Source organism: Coturnix japonica, chromosome 2, assembly GCF_054131305.1.
Source record: "Coturnix japonica strain WE chromosome 2, WE-NBRP24, whole genome shotgun sequence".
In the NCBI taxonomy this organism is placed as follows: Eukaryota; Metazoa; Chordata; class Aves; order Galliformes; family Phasianidae; genus Coturnix; species Coturnix japonica.
Genome location: NC_140664.1, coordinates 19,946,417 through 19,968,882, shown reverse-complemented (window position 1 = coordinate 19,968,882; position 22,466 = coordinate 19,946,417). Strand labels below are relative to the sequence as shown.

Here is a 22,466-nt window from a genome sequence, read left to right as displayed (position 1 = left end):
GCAGGCACAGTAGCGTCACCCTTAGGTTTGTGTCAAAATTACTTTCACAGAATCAGAGAATGACCCGGGTTGGAAGGGACCTCAAAGATCATGTAGTTCCAACCCCCCTGCCTGGCAGGGCCACCAAACATACACATTTACTACATCAGGTTGGCCAGGGCCCCGTCCAACCTGGTCTTGAACACCTCCAAGGACGGGGCATCCACAACCTCCCTGGGCAGCCTGTTCCAGGGCCTAACCACTCTCCTAGTGAAGAACTTACCCCTAACATCCAACCTTTAAATTACTCTATTTCTGAAGAGGGAGTGTGTAAGCTAAAGCATTTGCTTTTCCTGCCAAAGGTGATGATCAGACTAATGGCTGTGCAGTAACTTCATTATCATGGAAACTTTTGGAAAGCAATATGTGCCAGTTTCCTTCCCTTTATTATTATGTGTGGAGAAAATGGTAGGCTAATGAAGTCGGACTGTCTGAACAGAACAATGGGGGTAGCCTTTGTTCGTGCTGTATGTTTAATTTCTAATCTCTCTTCTATGAAGTTGAACTAGTGAAGGAAGTGAAGGTTACGTACAGATTTGGAGAAGAAAGTGCGGAGATTTGTTCGAGTTAGGAGTACTTTAGAAAATTTAAGCTCATTCCTGAACTGCCACAAAGTGCTAAATATGTTCATTTAGTGAGTTAATTTGTAACACGTGCAGATGTAGCTGTTCTGAAAGCTGGTAACTTCTTGAAATTTGCATTCTGATAAGTAATTCCTGTGAGAACAGAGATAGAATGGAAACAATACAGAAGTTCCTTCATTCTCATTTGTACATTTGGTAAATGTGTGATTGCTGTGAATACTTGGAGCCCTCATCCAAAATTCCCCGTGCTCGCAGGTACTTCTCAGTCAACAAATAGTTGTGTTTTGGTAATTGTGTCAGTCAAGCTTTGCTGCTTCTGCTTTCTCCAGTTTTTTTATTATCATGCTTCTTGTTTATGCAGCCTAATGGACGGTCTTTCCTTGATGTATCTGAGGATGAAGTAGTACAGCCTGTCCGTAAAGAAAATATAAAGCAGCCGTTGGATGCAGAAAAGAAGAATGAAAAGGTCAGTTATGGGTTTGAAATGAAAACGTTTAATGCGCATCACTATCACATAACTCTGCTTGTGATTGAAACTCCTACTGCTTCTGTTTGAGCAAAGGGACACATTTCTTACTATGGAGAGCACTAATCTAATGTGTTGGAAAGAGCTGATAGTATTTTCTTAACTTCTGAGATCAAGCCTTATCATGGATTGTTTGCATCAAGCAAAACAAACCCCCATGCTGAACACTGATAACGCTGTTAGCAAATTGAAAATGTTAAACCTACAGAAATTAAGTTTGTTTAATCATTGCTGGCTTCTGCGGAGATACAATGTAATGATAGTATTGTTAAGTGGCACAACAATTGAGGGACTATTATTGAAAGGACTGAGACCATGTGCTTGCTTATTTCTTTTGTCAGATGTATCCATTAGTGTTTAGAGATCTTAATTTCTGCTGACAATTAAGGGCTTTGAAGTCTGGTTCGAGCTTTTTGTTATGCAAATTGAACAGCTGCGTTAGAACATCTTTTTCCAAGCATAGTCTGTAGCTTTATGTAGAAGGTAACTGTACTAAATGGTTGGGGGATTGAGTTGGAGGGTGGAGAAGGGGGGTTGGGGTTCTTGTTGTTTTTTACACTAAGGACAAATCTCTTGTAGCTTTATCACAAATGTTCTCAACTCCAAAACTCCAAGGCAATATAGATGGATTTATGGTAGGCCCCTAACAAAAAAAACTGTATTTTGGTTCTTTTTGATAACATTGTATGTGAATTTTTTTCTTCTGGCATGAATTTCTGAAGGTGCATAGTAGATATCGTGGCTAGTGCTGCAGTGAAGACTGGGCTCACAGTTTTGTTCTGATCTGGCAAAGGTTGTTGGTTGTATTTGTGTTCTGTCCTATTAGGGCTGATTGAAAATTCACCATTTTAAAGAAATATATATACGTATCTTTTGACAAAATAATATAACTTAAATCATTTGATATATTTAAGCATGAATGAATAGAATTATTTCCTCCAAAAATGCATTTGCTTTGCCTATGCTAAAGAGTAGTGGAAAGAGCAATTGTTATGCTCTAGCAGTCAGGAAACAGTATTTAGTTATTGTAATGAGTTTAGCTTGCTTGGACACTAATTAAGTTGCTTGACATACCTTGCAGTTAGTATGTTCGTTAAAGCACAACTGTACTTGCAAGTTACCTGTATTGTGTCAGTTGGCTATAGAGCTCTGAAAGCTTTCATCATTGCAAACAGGTTTCTCCGTGAAATGGCTTTGCCTTAAAATTTCATGCAGCGCACTTCTTTCTCTTCTCTATGAGTCACATATCGGATTGACTTTGTGGGTTTTTTTTCAAGGGCAGAACAAAATGGGATCGTGAAGGAGTAACTACATTTATATTCTTAACTTTCACTTTATCTTATGTGGCTTTCCCAGTAGGTAAGGTGTTTAAATACTCAACTTGAGCCTTACCGTAAAATTGCCAGCATAGTAATGTGAATTTTGAAATGTTAAATTGAAGCTGCAGCTCTGTGAAGTCAGTACATAGATTTTTATGCACCTTCCACAGATTAAGTGTTCATAGCTCTTCAAGGAAGCCTGGGAAAGCATATTTGCCTCAGGAATTGATTGTTGCCCTTCAGTTAAAAACAGCCCCAAGTACTTCCTTTAAGCTACGTTTAATAGTACAGATATCTAATTATTTGGTTAAGCATCTTGGGGTATCTGTTGTGTTTGTAACAGTATATGCCTGCTAAGGAGAATGTTGGGGGTCTTGTGTAGGTGTTCTTTGTATGGCTTTAGGTGGGTGGTATAAGTTGATGGCTGGGATTTTAGAGATGCATGCGTATGAATATATATATATGTATATCTGTGACCTGAAGGGTATGATTATTTTTTGGGGGGTACTGCTGTGCTTTAATAAGTGCTTTTGGTGGAAAAACAGCACTTCATCTGTGTTTCTATATTTCTTAACTGTTTCAGCCTTGTGAGTTTCATGTATGTTTTTTCACAATAGATGCCACTTCTTGTTCTGCTTTGTGAGGAGGGGAAGCTTTGGATAATGGCTCAGTTGTGGTTGTTTCATACGGTTCATTTCGACACTGAATAGTTTCTTCCCTTTTCTCCATATTAGTGACTTGTGTGGTACAGAGTTCTTTAGTTTTTAGTATGTGGAACCTAAAAGAGTGGAAAAAATATTTTCTGATGAGACTGTAAGATCTTAGAACTTCACTGCTGGTTCTGTTTGCCAGTACACAAAACTGCCTTGTCTTGACTACTAGAAATAAACCGTCCATTGGGGATGAAGAAGAAAGACTTATTTTTCTCTAGTTTGTTCTTGTGGGTTGTGGGGCTGGGGTGGGAGCGTTTGTTTTCAGACCTAAGTTTTGGCCAGCCTGCCAAGTTCCTCATGTGCTGTTTGGCTGGTGGCAGACCCAACACTGTCAGCTTTCTGTGTTGCAAAAGCTGACACTTTGAATGAATAGGGCTTCTGCAAAATGATTGGCTCATTTGCTCAAGAACCTTTAACGTCTTTAACCTTTGGCAGTCAGTTTGTTACCAGGATAACAGTGACTGTTACAGCACTGTGTTTGGCAGTTGATGAGTAAATGGTACCTAATGGTAGTTCTAACTTCAGAGATTCGGCTCCAGTGACTGAGGCTAAGATTGCAAGTATCTTCAGTATTTAAATTATTGACTTTTTAGAAAACAATCTTTGCTTTCAAAACTACTAAACATTGGATTTTCATGCAAAGTGTAAAACCGTTTCTCTGTAAAAGCAAGTTATTTAAGAAACTGCAGTTATAACTTAGCTGTTAAAGATGACTGCTTCTCTATATGAGCAGTGATGGCTTTGTGGACATGAGACTAAGACCTCAACTTCCAATCTCAAGGCAGCTGAGAATGGAAAATGAATATATGATAAAGTCACCGATCTCCTTTCAAATTAAGTTGAAAGAAGCAAGTCATAATAGTTTTTCTTACTGTGTGCTGTCATTTTTGATTCTTTACTTGGAAGGTGCTTTGGCAGATAATTTGGGCTATTCATGTTCTTGGAACAGCTTCTTCATAGATTGATTTTGCAACTGGCCCTACTCTTCTGGAGACCTTTCAGAAGATAAATAGCCAGTATATGGGTAAATGCAGTCTGCTGAGCAAGTGTGGGATATAATTCTGTTTGTATGCATATTATGCAGTAAGCAGTGAGTTAACCACTCTAGTCACTTCTGTAAGGTTGCGGGGTGACCTCATTGCAGCCGTTCAATACCTGAAGGGAACTTACACCCAGGAGGGGAGTAAACTCTTCGAAAGGGCTGACAATAGCAGGACACGGGGAAATGGTTTTAAGTTAAAAGAGGGAAGATTTAGGTTGGATGTTAGGGGGAAGTTCTTCACTAGGAGAGTGGTTAGGCCCTGGAACAGGCTGCCCAGGGAGGTTGTGGATGCCCCGTCCTTGGAGGTGTTCAAGACCAGGTTGGACGGGGCCCTGGGCAACCTGATGTAATAAATGTGTATGTTTGGTGGCCCTGCCAGGCAGGGGGACTGGAACTACATGATCCTTGAGGTCCCTTCCAACCCAGGTCATTCTGTGATTCTGTAAGTGCTACAGGTATATTGATATAGCACCGCATACAACCAGTGGCATTTTTATTAGCTGCTGTGCTGCTCTCAGTACCAATTTTGAAACGTTCTAGTGGTTTGGGGACATGGAACTCAAAGGCATGTACATTGCATAGCATTTTGGAGCCATAACATATCTACTGCAACTGTGGTGTTAACTTGGTTGTTAGCAATCCTAGAGAGATACTCAAAAATGTATATCAAAGACTTGCAAATTGTGAGGTCTGAACTCAAGTGAAAAGCAGGCTATTTACCTTCACCCAGTTATTAGACTTGCTCTGAATGTCCAGGAGGATGCTGGTATGCTTGGAATACTGTTATTAAAAAGTCATGCCAGAAATGTGCGTCAGTGAAAGCTGGATCTTAATTTGAGTAAATAACCTTCTTTCTTTAACAACTTGCTTTTCTTAATTATTTATTCAGATTTATCTAGTAGTTCTTCACTAGGTTGAAAAGCTTTTCAGCATTGCGTTTTCTTTCCATGAAGGCAGGTAAATCACTTTGTCATCACCTTAGCTTATCAAAAGATTAAACTCCAGGGCTTTTCTATATTATGCTCCCTCCTGATTCCTGTGTCATTTTTCTTTTTTTTTTTTTTTTCCCTTCAAAATTGTCTTTTTAACATTGTGTATTACTTACCTGTTGCATCAAAACTACTGGCAAAGGTTGTAATTTCTGTTCTTAGTCATTTACTTAATGACAGTGGAAACCTTGATATAAACAAGCTGTATATATATATTGTATGGGCTGCAGTCACATTTGCGGTTTGGAAGTCATTTTCCATGCTGGAGTTATCTTAACTTTTTTTAAACGATGTGGCTGGCATTCTTTAGCAACTGAAGGAACTGGGGCTGATTAGTCTGAGGAAGAGGAGACTGAGGGGTGACCTGATTGCTCTCTTATAATACCTGAAAGGTGTTTACAGCGAGAGCGGGGTTGGTCTCTTCTCACTGGTGACAGGATGAGGGGAAAATGGCCTCAAGTTGAGCCAGGGGAGGTTTAGGTTGGATATCAGGGAAGACTTCTTTACAGAAAGGGTTGTTAAGTACTGGAATAGGTTCCCCAGGGAGGTGGTTGAGTCACCATCCCTGGATGTGTTTAAAACCATTTGGATGTGGTGCTCAGGGACATGATTTAGCAGAAGGTTGTTAGGGTTGTATGGTTAGGTTGCAGTTGGACTTGATGATCTTTAAGGTCTTTTCCAACCTGAGCAATTCAATGACTATGATTTTTTTTTATTTTTTTATTATTCTTCACATAGAACTCTATACAGATTTTACTGGAGTGGAATCTTCCTGCCAAACAGCTGATATTCCTCTGTGGTTAGAGTAGCATTTAGCTTCTTCCACTGGGATTTGTACTCCATAGAATACAGTGTTGTTCCGAACACTTGCATACCTCACAAGTCTTTCATGTCCCTCCACAATCTTAATTTATGTTTAGAAATCAGTACAGTGTAGTATGCTTCTCATTTTCAACTGCTTGTCCAAGAAGCTTTAAGGAAAATGTATTCAAATTTGCCTGTGTTCTACTGATTGTTTTGTGCTTGGGTGTTTGTTTTTTTAATCTAAATTACTATTTTGTTCACTACATATTTAAGATAATGCTTTTTTTTTTTTTTTTTTCTTTTCCTAGTCAAAGAAGAAAAAGAAATCAAAGGGAGATGCGAAAACGGTTCCAGATGCATCACGTCTAGATGGAAAGGAAGCTGATGAAGGTATTGAGCACAAAATATAGTAGTTAGGTTTATTTTGACTTCTGTGCTATTTAAGAATTACTTGCTTGTGATTCACAAATGGGAAACTTGTTCTGTCATACCTGTGGAATTGTATGTTATATCTGCTCTTAATAGAAATTTCATAATAGAAATCTCATCTTTGAAACAAGTTTGTTTAATCATTATAAAAACAGTTGAAGTTGTTAAACTTACAGAAACTGAGAGCAGTCATGAATAATAGCTAATTTTATCCATGTTTGCTTTGTGAAGCAGATTTATTGCACTGCATCCAGAACAACGCTTACCTTTGGCCAGTCATTTGTTTTCTCAGGCTAATGCTGAAGTTGACTGCCGCATTAGTGATGTTGGGTAGTTGTTGTTTTAAAACTGAACCAGTTTTCAGACTTCAGCTTGATAGGAAACAAGGCAAAACTGTCGCCTTATCTCTCTAACTTCGTGTTGTTTTCACTCGGCAAATGTTTTAGGAGCCTGGGAAACAAAAATCAGTAACAGAGAAAAGCGTCAGCAGCGTAAGCGAGACAAGGTGATGACTGATGGTGGTTCGGGAGAATCAAATCTCCAGGGGACAGACAGCACAGCGACTGTATCCATTGAACAACTGATGCCGTCGCCATCACTGCCAGTTGGTCTCAGAAAAAATAAAGGTATGATGGTTTAGAGATCTCTAGAAAATTCTGGAAAACATTTGAGTTCTTAAATAGTGACTGTTGGAAGTATAGTTGGTATATTTGGAGATGCAACTCATGAGAAAATTATTTGAAGCCATATAATGTAGTTTTCAGTATGCAAAAATATCATTTTTGAGCCACTTGTGGGAGAGCTCAGGGAAGGACATTCCTGGGGTAAATGGCAGAGGCAGGGAGTAGAGACGTACTGCCATATTAGTGCTCCACTGACTCTGACCTTTATGTTCCTGGAAACTTCAAACTCACCCACAGCACTGTTGCAGCCACTACCATCTTCTCAAATTATTACGTACTTCCTTGTGGCAAGATTATGCCTATGAGTACTCTACATAGATCATTCACTGCTTAACAGGTGGACTTTTGTTTCGGTTTCTAGTTTATTAGTAACTGCACTGAAGTGATTCATGGTGGTGGTGGGGCACATCTGACTGAAGTAGTCAGTTGTAGCAGCTAAGGTTTCAATAAGGAAATGTAGGCTTTGTGGCTGCTGTTCTTTCTGAAAGTTGCATGGGTTTAAACAGTGTGTAGGCATAGGAATTCATATTTGGCTGTAGCTGAGCAGAGGCTTAGAAAGCTAAAAGAATACAGGCATAGTTTAGCTTTGTGGCATACTTCTAGACTGTTGATACCCTTGGCTCTTTAATTTGATAAAACTTGATGTTCTAGTAAAGTGACAAGGAGGTCAAGCCTAGCTACTGTCTATACTTTGTAACAATATATTGAAACTTTCATGATTTATTGTTTTTTAACTGATACTTGTTTGCACCTTGACTGAGTGGCTTGTTCTTTAAAACCTGAATCAGTTGTCTCAGGTTTTTGTTATTTTTATCCATTTATGTACAAACAGCTTCAATGAGTAACTTCAGTATTTCAGGCAGTGCATGACTACTGTAACCGCTTTAGGCAGAGTCCATTGTGCATATGTTCTTGAGTCTCACTGTACCAGATCGATATGAAAAGAATCAGTTATGTCTCATGCACTCATGGTAAGGTAGAAGCTAGAAATAGCTTTATGTTTCTGAAGTACTTAAAGCTGCCCTTGGTTGGAAAATGACAGCTTCTGTTTTAGATTTCTGCTCCTCATTCTTAAGAAAACTATATCTAGAATTCTTTGTAATATGCAGTTACCGGCTGTATAGGTCCTTAATTGCCTTCGAGTGTTTAATCTGTCTATAAGAATCAATGTCAAAATAGAGCATTATTTTTATTCTTGAGTTCCCTGGAAATGGCTTCATTTACTTTGAGGTACTGATAATTGTGTTTTCCTTAGATATCAGTAATGAACACCCTCAGGGTATTTCTGGTCTTTGCAAAAAACATACTCTAGCTCTGTCTCCTACCTCTTATCCAGGTGATGCTCTTCTGAATGCGCAAGTTAGCAGCTCTAAACCTTCAAAGGGGGAGTCATCGGTTCCACAAGGTAAAAGGTTTTTGTTGCTAGGCATCCTAATTAACTGGAAAAGTGTTTTACAGAAGTGAAAACAAACTGCCAGTGCAGGATGTTGCGTGGTTACTAATCTGGAACTCTATTATACAGCTGGCTTTTTTGGCTATGCAGATGTTATATTTCTAAGTAGCAGGTGGTGCTTAACACACTGAAAGTGGTCACCTTACATCTATTGGGGTGTATAAAACAAAAGGTGCCTACAATATTCATGCAGATCATCTGCTACACACGTTGTTACTTATAGAACAGCGAATCTTATCTCAAGCTCTGGTTAAAAGTCCCTCATGCTAGCTTTTCAAATTTACTTTCTTTTTCTGTTATTGAGTTACTGACTCAAAGAATTCACATATGTGAAGTTGTTTCAAAGACAAGTCCCGGCTTTTGTAGTTTGCACTCATTGCAAGTTATGTGTGGTTGATTATTCAGCTCTTTCCATTCTCCTTTGAGAACCATGCTGTGAATGCATTCATTTTGAGAATGACATTATTTGTCATTTGTCTGATTTTTACTATGTTGGGCTATGAGTGGTGAATCTCAATGGCTTTTTGATGAGCAACAGTGACATTGTGGTGATTAAAATTTGGTGTTGTGAACAAAGGTGATTGTTTCTCATAGCCATCACTAATAGTATTTCTTTAACCAAGAGCAGTCATTGTATTTTAGGCAAGTCAACAAATGAGCTATTGAAAGCACCCAGGTCCAGAAAGTGCATCACTGCTAGTTCTTGAGAGCTTTGATTCACACATTAGCTTCCTGTACCATAGCTCAGAAAGGAGGAGCTGCATTCTTCAGAGCTTCAGAGAAGTGTAATAATAGGATAGGAAGCAATGATTTAAGTTGCAGTAAGAGGTGAGGTATTCTGACTGGGCATGAGAAGAAAAGCTCTTAGTAAGTTCGCCCAGAGATGGTTTGAACTCTCAGCCTTTATGATTTCCAGAACTTGAGTAATGTGATAAAACTTTGAAATTAACTGTACAGAAGTCAGTGAAGGGTGGAATCAAGCGACTTCCAGGGATCCATTCCAACCTTCAGTTTAATGTGATTTTTGTAAAAAGTTGCTGATTGCACAGAAAGTGAATGTAAGTGATAGAAGAACAATTTGATAAACAGAACATTCAAGCTTTTACTTGAGGACTTCTGCCACCTTCTTACTAGTTTGCAACAGTTGCTTTACCAGCTACACTGTAGTTTCTGTGTGTTTGCTATTTTTGTTGCCTTCCTGTGAGAATTTTTATTGACAGAGTGTAACAGCCCTGGAGTTGGGTAGGAAAAGAGCAGTAGTTCTAGATATAGGGATTGGGTTATTACAGATGCCTGTGTTTGGAAATAGGATTTGTCTAGGAACATATAGTCGGAACTCAGCAAATTTCCTTGCCACTGATGCTGCCTTGAATGTCTTTTTGCTGCCTGAGTGGAATTTGTTTATGAAATAAAATATTCTGCAGCTTTTGTAAGCATGTTATGCTGACATAGCTGAGTATTTGCATTACGTTCTTGATACACAAATATTGCACAGATTGGCAGTTTTATTGTTAAATGATGCAGATTTCTTTTTAAAAAACAAAAACAAAACAAAACCAAAAAAAAAAAAACAAACACATGATAGGGCTATTTGAGAAAGGCTCGTCATGTTTAGGAAGTGAGTCCTCTGAAAGTATATATGAAACTTGCCTTGACTTGTAATTCCTTGGCACAGTAGTTGTAGTAGTTGTAGGCCAAGGCTTGTGATCTCTTACCATAGTGAGAGCTCACCATGTTCTTTTCCCTCTAAGTTGGTGGACTCCAGTTAATGATAGCTACGCTTCTAGTAATTTCCACATAACATTCAGAAAGTGTTTTCTGTTCCTTGGTCATTTCTTTCAGTTTGTGCTTATAGAACTGTTGTATGTTACCATAGTTACAAAACAGAAATCACTCTTTGCTCAGTACATGAGACTCTCTACACAACATCAGATCACCACGATCTGTAAGAGAAATTACCCCTTTTGTTGTTGAATTAAAAAGAAATTCTATTTTAACTATTCATCCAGATTGTATTTTAAATGTTATTTTTTATTATGCTTTTATTTATAAAAGTTTCCTCAGGATTAAATGAAAGCCATACAGTAAATGGTGGAAGCTGGAATGAGAAGCCTGTAAAAATCTCCTCCCAGATTGGTGTAGGAGAGGAAAAGTGGACTCCTGTTTCCTCAGCTACAGCTGGGAAGAGGAAGACTGAGACATCTGCCTGGGCCCAAGATGCTGCAGATGCCAATGGGAATGGGAAGGACTGGGGTGTAACCCTGGTGAGCAGGCCCTGGAAGGAGCGTTCTTTGTTCACTCCCATTGGTAAGATGTTCTAAGGAAGATGTGCATCACTTAAATGTTCTTATATAATTTTTAGTAATTAATTTCTTGAATATTGTCTCTATGTTAGAGTAATAATTGAATGTTCTAGGGAAATGTGAAGTAAGAATTCTCTGTTTCTTGTAATTTCTTATGGTCTATCATCTATGTTTTTGATTACAGCTGAACTGGCTTTGTCTGAAATAATTTTATTTCTTTGTAGGAACCAATTTTCATATCATTGTCCTAAAATTCTGAAATTGCCTAGTGAAGTCTTAGTGCAATGTAACTTCTTTTTTAATATATATTTTTTATAACATTGATATGTTCTGTTGATACAAAACAATCAAACAAGCTATAATTAGTTTGGAGAAGACTCTGGGGACACCTCCCTGTGGCTTTCCAGTACTTCAAGGAAGCATAAATAGGACGGAGAATGACTTTGTGAGGGTGGATAGTGATAGAACACGGGGGAATGGTTTTAAACTGAGACAGGGAAGGTTTAGGTTAGATACTAGGGTGAAGTTTTTCACACAGAGGGTGTTGACACACTGGATCAGGTTGCCCAAGGAGGCTGTGGATGCCCCATCCCTGGAGGCATTCAAGGCCAGGCTGGATGTGGCTCTGGGCAGCCTGGTCTGGTGGTTGGGAACCCTGTACATAGCAGGGGGGTGAAACTACATGATCATTGTGGTCCTTTTCAACCCAGGCCGTTCTATGATTCTGTGATATGATTTTATGTTGTCTTTTATTTATCATTTGTTTAGGTTTCAGCAATGAAGGTTGCTTAGATCTTATGGTAGGCTCATAGATTTCACTGACACTTATTTTCTCATTACAAGTTATTTTTCAGTCTTTTGAAGTGCAATTCTTAGCCTTTGTTGCTTACACTGTCCTGAATAATAAGAGATTTTTTATTTTTTTTTTCATTTGTGGAACAGCCTTTTTATTTAGTAGATACTGTAATGTTGTTCTTTTTACTGTTCAGATCCTACTCACTTTTGGAAGTCATTGTTCTTCTTTAGTCAGAAACACTCCTATGAGTCTAGACAGATTTCATTTGTCCCATGTATCTTAATGTGTGGCATCTGAATCTAGACTACTGGAAGCATTTCTTTTGGAAGCTTGATTATTGCAAAGTTGAAGCCAAGGTGTGTTTTGATTTCTGTGGTATTTCTTCAGAAGGCTGTATTCTGCCTTGCATCATAGAATGGCTTAGGTTGGAAGGGATCTCAAAGATCATCTAATTCTAAACCTCCTTCCATGGATGGGATTGCCAATCACTTAATCAGGCACTAGATCAGGTTGCCCAGGGCCCCATTCAATCTGACCTTGAATGCCTTTAGAGATGTGGTATCCACAGCTTTCCTGAGCAGTCTGCTTTAGCACCTCACCATCGTCTCAGTGGAAATTTTCCCTGACATATAGTCTGAATTTCTCTTCTTTTAGTTTATAGCAATTTCCCCTTGTCCTGTCAGACAGTACTTCATATTCTAATACAGTGTTTCTTATTGACTGAACATCACGTTCTTGTTTTGTTGTGGGGGGCAGATCTTGTTTGACTAGGCTGATCTGCTTCTGCTAAAGTGGCGTGATTTGTGGATGAAGGGGAGAGCAATAGATATCCTTTTTCCATAACTTCAGTAGGGCTTTCAGTATTGTCTCTGGTGGACGCAGAAATGAAATGCCCTTGAAGCAGAGGACACCAGCAGAGTTCAGGGCTGAGTTAACATTAGTCAGTCAGTCAATTGTGGTAGTAATTATCCCCTTCTACTGAGCACTTCTTGGGCCTAATCTGGAATACTGTACCCAGTGTGGAGGCTCCCCTGTACAGAAAGGATATTGATCTACTGGAACAGATACATTGAACTCAGGAATGGTTGGTTGTTGAAGCACTTGCCCTTTGAGGAGAAGCTAAGGGAATGAGGCTCATCTTGCCTGGGAAAAGGAGGGCTACAGGAGGACCTAACAGCAGCCTTCCAGAACCTGCAAGGTGTTTCTAAGACAGAGACTACTTTACAGTGGTGTATGGTAGAAAGATGAGTCAACAGACATAAACTGAAATAGAAGATTTGTACTGAATATAAGGAAAAACTTTTTCACCACAAGGCATTGTATGTAGGTTGCTCCAAAAGTAATGCCTCCTATTTATTTTTGGTGGAGTCTAAAGCAGCTACAAATTCTATAATAACTCTGGTAGAGCAGATTCCCAGCCACAGAATACTGTTTTTCAACACAGTCACTGCCATTAGCTAATTTGTGCAGATGAGCTGAATGTGGTTTGTCTTTTATATCACTTTTGCCACAGCTGAAATGTACATTTATCAAGCATCCATGAATGTCAGTGGGTACAATTTTTTTGGCATGGAGAATTTCAATGACACACCTTTGCTTCATATGTGTTACCATGTCAAATATTGTGTTGTCAGACTACCTTTCTGCTGTCACCTGTCACATGGCAGCAAATGTAAGGGAATATTGGAGGGAGTTCATCCTTTACTGCCATACTACCAACATCTGCCTCTGACATCGTGGGGCAACATAATAAATAGGCGGCATTAAGATTGAACAGCCCTTGCACAGCCTTTCTTAGTAGCCACAGTCTTCATCCTTTAGTCTTTAATACCCAGCTGGATAGAATGCTGTGCATCCTGGTCTGACCTCTGAGCTGACTGTGTTGAGAAGGAGGGTGTACTAGGAACCTTCTGAGATCCCTCCCATCCTGATTTATTCTGTTTTGTAGTTTGTTAAATGCCTGGTAGCTTTTATTTGTAATCAGGGTCTTACCGTCTGTTTCTTTTAACACAATTGTGTCACTGGTTATTTTGTTTTGTTTTCTGCTTTATGCTTCAGAGTCAATTAAATGTCCTAATTTTCCATCAGCACCTATTTGTCAGAAATACAACATAATAAGCAATTTTCTGTAAGCTAGATGTCATCTACAGAACTAACGTAAGATGTTTAATAGCTCAGGTGAAGGAAAGGTGGGGAAAATTACAGCAGTGGGGGGCTCAAAACACAATCAGCTTCTCCTCTAAGAGTTTATAGGGAAAAAAAAACAAAACTTGTTTCATATAGAAAAGTCTGTAGGGAGAGGAAGATAGTTTGAAAATCACTTCAAACTGAATGTTCACACATTCACGCCACTTATCAGCACTGATTATATCATTAATAATCAAAATAATTCAGTTTTGTAGAATGTTAATATGACTAGAACTTCCTCTGTTTTTCTCACCATGTTCATCATTAAATAGCGAACTTCTTCAATATTGCCAGCAGTGTGAAATTTGTTGGCTTTTTTTTCCCCCCTGTACTTTCCTACAGATGCTTGGAAGGTAGATGCAAGGATTAATACCTCCGAACAGAATTCTACTTCTTTCTCTTCTTTTGGATTAACTCCTGGAGTTTCTGGTATGTATGTGCTTCCAGAGATCCTTCTCTCTGCTTCCCTACCAGATGGAAATAGGATTTGCCAAATGTTATTAATTTGTATTTTTCTGAATTGTCCTTTGAAATAGTAGTGGTAAATGTAAACAAGTAGAAGACCTGCTTTGTGGAAGTCTGGGAAGCTTTTTCTTTTTTCTTATTATGCTGCAATAATGCGATAAAGTAACTTTAAAATTGATAGTCAATGCTTGGTATTGCTACATTTCAAGATGAAGATTTGAAAATTGCTTTCAAGGAAGGTCTGTTTACCCAGAATTTTGAGGGATTTTACTGTTCATTGATTGTTGGTTTGTTCATTTGTTTTCCTTCCTGAAACGGAAGCACTACTGGAAAAATGTGTTCAGTAAAATTCCCAAGTCCTTGCTCTTCAGGATGGATGAGAAAGCTGAAGTGCAGAATTTTCTTGTTTTAAAGGGTGAAATCGCTGTAGAGTGCAAACCTGGCTTCCTAACAAATCCTGTGTATTGCGCCACTGACATGAGTGCTTCAGTGATTTATTATGCAATAAAGGAATTGTATGTCAGGTTTTCTGCTCTTGCTTGCTTACTCCAATTACCTTGGAGCTTGGTGTGGCTATTTTCTTCTAGGAGGTAGCTAGCCAAGTGCTCACGTGCTTAGACTTCTACTTGTATTGCATTCTGCAGTCTTTAAACTGCAAACCTGGAGCTTGTTGTCTTATAGCTCACAAGCCTTTCATTCTCTGTGCACTTCTGTGCCAGTTTAATAAAGAAGTCGTGATTGTCAAGGTTTAATTCACCATACTTTCTGAAGACCAGTTCCATTAATGAAAGTTTGTGCAATTAAGACAAAACATTTTAATAAAATTTGATTTTCCAAGGGTGCCACTTGAATTCAAGTTCAGTTGCTACTCTGAAACTTAAGGAAATTCAGTTATTAAGAGAAAGAGACTGATCTGTGATGCATCTGCAACAGCATCATTCCAACTTCAATTCAGAGAGAAGCATAAATGGAGTATATTCATCATCTTTGATGCACATCAGTCAACAGTGTCATAATTCCATACTAATGAATATTACTGCTTTCTGTTGTGACCAGCTGGCAGAAGATGAGAATGTGGCAAGATTCCAGTCACTTGAGATATCTTTCGCAGAAGAGTTTATGAATTAGAGAGAACCAGATAGGACCATATTTGGCTACTTAAACTTACTCATTTCAAAAACAATTCTCATCATAACGTATATTAATTTATTTTAGTCTCACAATTGAACTTCATGGGTTTTTTTTTCTAAATTGTTTCTGCTTGCCCTATTTTTCTAAAATAATGTTGTTAAATGTCTAACACTATCATAGCTGGTATTGGCCTTGCTCTTTGTCCTGCTGCCTTTATTCTTCTGGAAACTTTTACTTGAACTGAGAATTTGATTCTTACTGGTGAATAATGTAATTGCTGTATCTGGTGCAAATGATGAAGTTTTCTAGTAGTTGTTTATCTTAGGCTGCTTTTTTGAAAGCTAAATTATAGAAGGTGATGGAAATTTTGTGGGTTGTGAAGTTATTGTTTTCCATTTTGAGGAGACGGCTGCAAATCTTAAGAATGCTGTTATTCATAGAGTCATAAAATTCTTAGTGTTGGAAAGGACCTTTAAAGGTCATTTATTCCAACTCCCCTGCAATGAGCATGGACACCACAGTTAGATCAGGTAGCCCAGGGCCTAATCAGCCTGACCTTGAAAGTCTCCAGGGACAGGGCATCCACTGCATCTCTGGGCAACCTATTCCAGTGTCTCATCACCCTTAATGTAAAAAAACAAAACAAAAACAAAAAATGTCTTCCTTATGTCCAGTCTAAATCTCTTCATTATTTTAGATTGAAACAATTTCTTCTTGTTCTATCACAGCACACCCTGCTAAAGAGTTTGTCCCCTTTTTTCCTGTGGCTCCCATTTAGATATAGAAAGGCTCTCAGGTCATGTTGCAGCTTTCTTTTCTCCAGGCTGAACAGCCCCAGCTCTCTTAGCCTGTCCTCATAGGAGAGGTGTTCCATTCTGTGGATAATTTTTGTAGCCTTTCTCTGGATGAGCTCCAACTGGTCTATGTCTCTCCTGTACTGAGGACTCCACATCTGGACACAGTATTTGAGGTGAGGCCTCACCAGCACAGAGTAGAGAGGCAGGATCACCTCCCTCACTCTGCAGGCCACACTTCTTTTGATGCGGGCCAGAATATGGTTGGCTTTCTGGTCTGTAAGGGCACGTTGCTGCCTCATGTCCAGCTTACTATCCATCCGTACCCCCACGTCTCTTTCAGCAGGGCTGTGCTCAGTCCTTTCATCCTCAGTTTGTATTGGTAATGGGGGTTACCTTGACTTGACCCAAGTGCAAGACCTTGCATTTGGGTTTGTTGAACCTCACGTGGTACACCAGTGCATGCTGCTCAAGCCTACCTAGGTCCTTCTGGGTGGCATCCCCTCCCTCTGGTGCGTTGACCCTACCCCACAGTTTGATGTCATCTTCAAACTTGCTGAGGGTGTACATGACCCCACTGTCAGTGTCGTAGATGAAGATGTTAAAGAGTTTTGGGCCCAGCATCAACCCCTTGGGGGCCACCACTTGTTGCTGATCCCCATGTAGATGTGGAGCCATTGACCTCCACTGCCTGCGCTCAGCCTACTACTAGCTGGTAGCTTGTTCTTCGTCCGTCAAACAGTCCACCCATCAAATCCGTATCTTTCTGATTAGGTGAGAAGGATGTTGTAGTATACTATGTCAAAGACCTTACTGAAGTCCAGATAGGTGACATAAGTGGCTCCTCCCTTGTCCATTGGTGCAGTGACACCATTATAAAAGGCCACTGATTGGTCAAGCAGATTATGTCCTTGGTGAAGCCATGCTGGTTCTCCCATATCACCTCTCAGTCTTCCATGTATTTTAGCATTGCTTGCAGGAGGATCTGCTCCATGGTCTCTTCCTGGCACAGAGGTGAGGCCGAGAGGTTGGTAGTACATGGAATCATCCTTTTTACCCTTCTTAGAAATAGTTGTGATGGTGCCATTTTTCCAGTCAACAGGGACTTCATCTGATTGCCACAATTTGTCAGATATCATAGGGAGTGGTTTGGCATCTACATCAGCCACTTCCATTAGGACTCTGGGATTCATCTTGTCAGGACCCAGAGGCTTGTGGATATTCAGGTTCCCCAGGTCTCAAACTGGATCTTCACTTACAGTGGGAGAGGGATGTTGTTTCCCCAGTCCCATCCTATTAAACAAAACATTTGAGGGTGGTGTGACAGGCAGTTATCAGAGAACACCGAGGCAAAAAAAGCTGTTTTAAAATAATAATAAAAATAAAGTTCATTTGTATTACCCCTTTTTTTTCTCCCCATAGTCTACTAATTTTGCTTTTTTCTGATTCTCTAGTTTTCTAGAAATATTTAATTCTGAAGAGCTTGTAGTTTCCTTGTATTGTACGGTCTTTAGAATATGACTCTTTTTGTTTGTCTGTTTTTCAGTCTTCTGTCTTCCTTTGTTGCTTTGCTTTGAATTCCTTTATCTAAGGTGATTCAGGAAGCTCGCAGCTTACAAATATAACTTCATTTATTCCCTTTCAGGATCCAACAGTGAATCAGTTTCTCAAGCTGGTACTTCTGATTTTCCATGGGATTTAAGTCACGCTCAGCCCCCTGTTGATGATGAATGGTCTGGGTTAAGTATGTTCCTCTAAAATGTTCATTAACAAAAATAGCAATTGCTACCGCTATACAGCGTACATACTTAGTAGCTCCTTGCATTAGCCAGTTGCTATAGTGCATTAGTAGAGTAATTGAGTTTGCCTTTACATATTTGTCTATCTGGTTGAAGGATTAGAGAAGCACGTTTCAGTGAGTCATTGAGAAGTTATAGTTTTACATCATGAGTTTAGAATTTATATAATTTATTCACATTTCTGGGCATAGAATGTTTATGGTTATACCTTCTTATAATCAAGTAGTTTATTCATAGATACCAAGTAATTGAAGTTCCATTATTTCCCTGTTCCTAGTAATGCACTTCAGCTCTAAGTGATATGTCAATATACCTTGCTGGCTTATCAGGTTCAATACAAGGAAGGTAGCTGCGTGTGCAGAAACTGAATTTTTATATTTTATTGAAAAGATTGTATTTTTTTTCTTTATTGTCCCACCATTAGTTTCTTAGACAAAGGTTATTGAGCTTTACACTGCGTAGTGATTTCTTTCAGATCAGTTAATTTTAATGTTAATGTTTCAAAGTATGAAGTTTAGGTCAAATTTATGCATGAAAGCAGGAGATGAGGGGAGAGAAATCCTAAGTAATCTTAAAATCCTACTGTACTTTTGTTTTCAGAGTATTTGTTAGTAAATATAGTTGGTTTAACTATTTTTTCTTATGTAAGTTTTCACGTATTTAAATTGAATTCTCCTGTAGCTGGCAGACTGTTTGCATCTTCACATTTGGCATTGACCGAGGGCAAGAAATATTATTGCTGATAGTCTTTCATTTTGTGTTTATATCATGTCTTACAAGCTGCTCGGTTTTGCAAGAAGCTTACTATAGCTTTCTGCTAAGCAGGCTGTCAAAGGCTGAGTTCTTCCCTTCTAGGCTTTTTAATCTGTATACAAATAAACCTGTCATCCTGCTGTCATAATGTACCATTGTAAAATGATAATACTAGCAAAATGGAATTGGGGCTTTAATACCTTATTTCTTCTAACATTTTAAGAAATGTCTGTTACAAGAAGACATTTGCTCAGTAAGACAGTTTTAGATAAGTTACTTTTAAAAAGTAATTTCTAAACATTATTGTTATTCACAGCTCATCCAAATTCCTTCACGAACTAGAAAAAATTGAGATAAGGAACTTTACTTAAATTTGTCCTTCTTTACATTGCCCATGTGAGTGTTCTGAATTGCATCTAGATAGCTGATGCTGTGTCTAGTTTGTAATCCTATCAGAACTGACTCATTACTTGCCAAAGTCTACATACTTAATTTTTTTGGAAATACGGGGAAATGCCTCTTTATATCTTGGTATCAGGGAGAGTTCTTTGCATAGTATTTTTTTAAATTATTTTTGAAGCCTCAAGGAGCACCTCTAAAGTACAAAAACTTTCCTGAAAATCTCCTTTATCTTTGTAGATGGACTTTCTTCTGCTGATCCTAGCTCTGATTGGAACGCACCAGCGGAAGAGTGGGGAAACTGGGTAGATGAAGAAAAAGTTGCTTCTGTTCCACAGCCTGAAGAGGCATTATCTGATGTTCAGAAGGTAAAAGGTGATATTTTCTCCTTAGCACCAAGACTTTGCCCTTACCGCTCCCATTTCTTAAAGCAACTTAAAGGTGATGATAAAGGTAATCTCTCCTTTACCCTGATAAGAACATCGTAATTTTGTTAATGTGTAAAGATGGATGTTGCTAATAGGTAAAATAGAAACCAATCAATTAGCTCCACATCAAATCTTGCTGTCCCACCATAACGTAAGGTATTACCTTTCATTATGTACTAATCAAGGATTTGGATTTCTCTTCATAAACACTTCACACCAAAAAGAATAATATTGAGAAAAGCAGCATTTCTGTGCCACCAGTCCATTGTTCTCTGCTGCATTTTTCATTCCCAGCTCCTATACTTCCGCTTTTAGAGAGTGTATAAAGAGTGTGGTCTTCCCAAAATGAACAGATAAGATTCGCTTCCAGTTTTATGGGTAGTTACAGGCATTGCAGCCGGTAATTTATGTATAGCATATGAAAAGGTTATTAAATATATCTTATTTCTATATCAAAGGCTTTAGATAACGAAAGAGAAAAAGCAGAGCCAGTTCTTCAAAGTTCTACAAGTGGGAAGTCCAAGAAAAAGAAGAAGAAAAAGAAGAAGCAAGGTGAAGAAGCTAACTCTCCTTCACAGGTAAATGGAGTAAGATCAGTTTGTGAGGAATTCCAAAATCAGAGAAAGATGAAATTGATTTATTTGTTGTGAAGTCTACTACTCTTTTGCATGAGAGTTTAATTTGTCAGCATTTCCTTTAATTTGATTGATTCTATGAATTGGCTGGTAAATACGTTGTAGTTCTGCTGGATTTATGGAAACACGTTTATTGTATAAATAGCAAAAGCAGGTTGCACTTGGCAATTGAAGTGTGTTTGAATAGCTGAAAACAAGTATTTTTCAAGTAGGAAAAATCTTTTGTCAGGGCATGCTGAGAATACATCCTGCTTTTCTGCCTCTGGTGGCAGCCATTCATAACTTATGTTCTTCACAAAAAAAGGAATTCTCAGTTGAATCTGGCAGGATAGTTAAATTGGAGGGGGGAAGGCAGTACTTCAGTCATACTTACTTTGGATTTGCTTCTTGTGGTTGTCATGTTTTTAGTCTGAGATTGTCCCGTCACAACAATTGTAAAAGATAATTCTTATCAAGAGTTCTAGTTAAATATCAAATATTAAAAGGCTTCCATTTCCCCTCCCCCTCCCGCTTGGTAGGACACTGAGGAACTGGACAGAGAAGCTGGAGGGGAATTTCATGAGGATACCTCAAAAGCTAAACCACAGCAGGAAATAGCTTTTTCTCTGAAGACCATAAGTACTAGTGAACCAGCTAAGGTAGGAAGACAAAATTGTGTGATTTCTGATTTTGAAACATTTAAGATGTATCGAAACATTAATTTGTGTATGGTGGTATTACTGTAAGAATACTGCTTTGAATTACTTTTATTAATATGAAGGTGATCAAGAGGTTGAAGTTACTAAGTACAGGTCAGTTATGAGTTTTCAAAAGAGGCATCCACTCTGAAAACATTATTTGCTCAAACAGTAGTCCTTTTCTTGACTTTCAGGGTTGGATTTTTTCATTTCTTTGAATAAATGGCTAAAACTTTGAAATCTTAGAACCTAAGAATAAATAGGTAAGGGTACAAGACTATAACCTTAGCATATTTTTTGGCTTCTTCGCAAACAGGATACAGTAAGTTGGTAATTCTTCATTCTGAGTTGTCATTAAACCAGTTCACAAATGGACTGTTTGCTTTGGCTCACAGTTTAAATGTATACACAGAATACAAGTTCTTTAATCTTTCTCCAAATAGATCTGTTAGGTAGAGTTGTCCCCCCAGCATCACACTTCAGGAAGGAGTAAAATAGTCAATATTTCTGATAGTATTTTGTACTCCATAAGGAACAAACAGTACCAGTGAGATGGTACCTCAGAATACTGAGTTTTTCATTTCAGAAAGTAAGCATTTGTTACTAAAGATATTGGAGTCTTAATATGTGAATCAAAATATTAGAATGGAGTCCTATATGGAAGGCTGCAGGTCAATAGAGAAAAGCTGGAGAAACTGCATGTTGAGAATGTATGACTTGAGAAGCACTCTCAAACATTAGCTCAGTTTCAGCAGACTACCTCATTGCTTAGTAATTAAAACTAGTCCCAACTTAATGGTTAAACAGCATCAGCTCTGTTGTAAGCCAGGATTGTGTACTGGCTGTTTTTTAGACTTAAGCAATCCTGTCAATGACCTGTCAGTTGTTTTCAAGATGCTTTGACATCAAATTTGGCTTTTCTGCAATTTTGCTTATGCTAAGTGGTTTTCTGATGTTTTTTGACTTCCTTGTTACAAAAAGTTTTAGAAATAGTCTTTAACTGAAGACTGCAGTGGATGACCTGAGTTTCTGCCAGAGATGATCTCTTCTTGAGCAAATATTTTGGAGGCTGAGAAGCAAATACAAGGAGAAGGAGCATGAGAACTAAGTATGAGGGAAATAAATCTAATATTAGAGTACACAAACTAGTTACTCAGAATTTTATAGAATCACAAGGTTGGAAAGGACCTACAAGATCATCTAGTCCAGCCGTCCTCCCATTACCATTGCTACCACAAGCCACTAAACCATATCTCATAGCTCCTCATCCAGATGCCTCTTGAACACTGCCAGGGATAGCGACTCCACCACCTCCCTAGGCAGCCATTACAGTGCCTGACCACTCTCTGAGAGAAAAAGTTTTTCCTTATATCTAACCTAAACTTCCTCTGATACAACTTGTGGCCTAATGAAGACCAGAAACAGGAAGACACTGAGCACTTTTTCCTTTTTTTAATCTGGTAATAGTTCCCCACATAATACATTCACTTATTTATACATTAGGCTGCGCATGCTAAG

At 38.6% G+C, this 22,466-nt stretch overlaps 1 protein-coding gene across 4 annotated transcripts in view; it reads left to right on the top strand.

Annotated features, from left to right (window-relative positions):
* Positions 1 to 22,466, top strand: part of MTDH (metadherin) — a 33,365-nt gene that overhangs the window by 5,427 nt on the left and 5,472 nt on the right. Inside the window, exons 2-11 of one of the 4 annotated variants that reach the window (XM_015856102.3) lie at positions 985 to 1,089; positions 6,325 to 6,406; positions 6,892 to 7,071; positions 8,465 to 8,533; positions 10,637 to 10,888; positions 14,210 to 14,296; positions 17,903 to 18,001; positions 19,449 to 19,576; positions 20,095 to 20,214; positions 20,790 to 20,909. In XM_015856102.3, coding sequence (XP_015711588.2) covers positions 985 to 1,089; positions 6,325 to 6,406; positions 6,892 to 7,071; positions 8,465 to 8,533; positions 10,637 to 10,888; positions 14,210 to 14,296; positions 17,903 to 18,001; positions 19,449 to 19,576; positions 20,095 to 20,214; positions 20,790 to 20,909 — 1,242 coding nt within the window. The remainder of the gene's footprint in view (positions 1 to 984; positions 1,090 to 6,324; positions 6,407 to 6,891; positions 7,072 to 8,464; positions 8,534 to 10,636; positions 10,889 to 14,209; positions 14,297 to 17,902; positions 18,002 to 19,448; positions 19,577 to 20,094; positions 20,215 to 20,789; positions 20,910 to 22,466) is intronic. The other 3 variants (XM_085539398.1, XM_015856103.3, XM_015856104.3) reach the window with 3 other exon arrangements.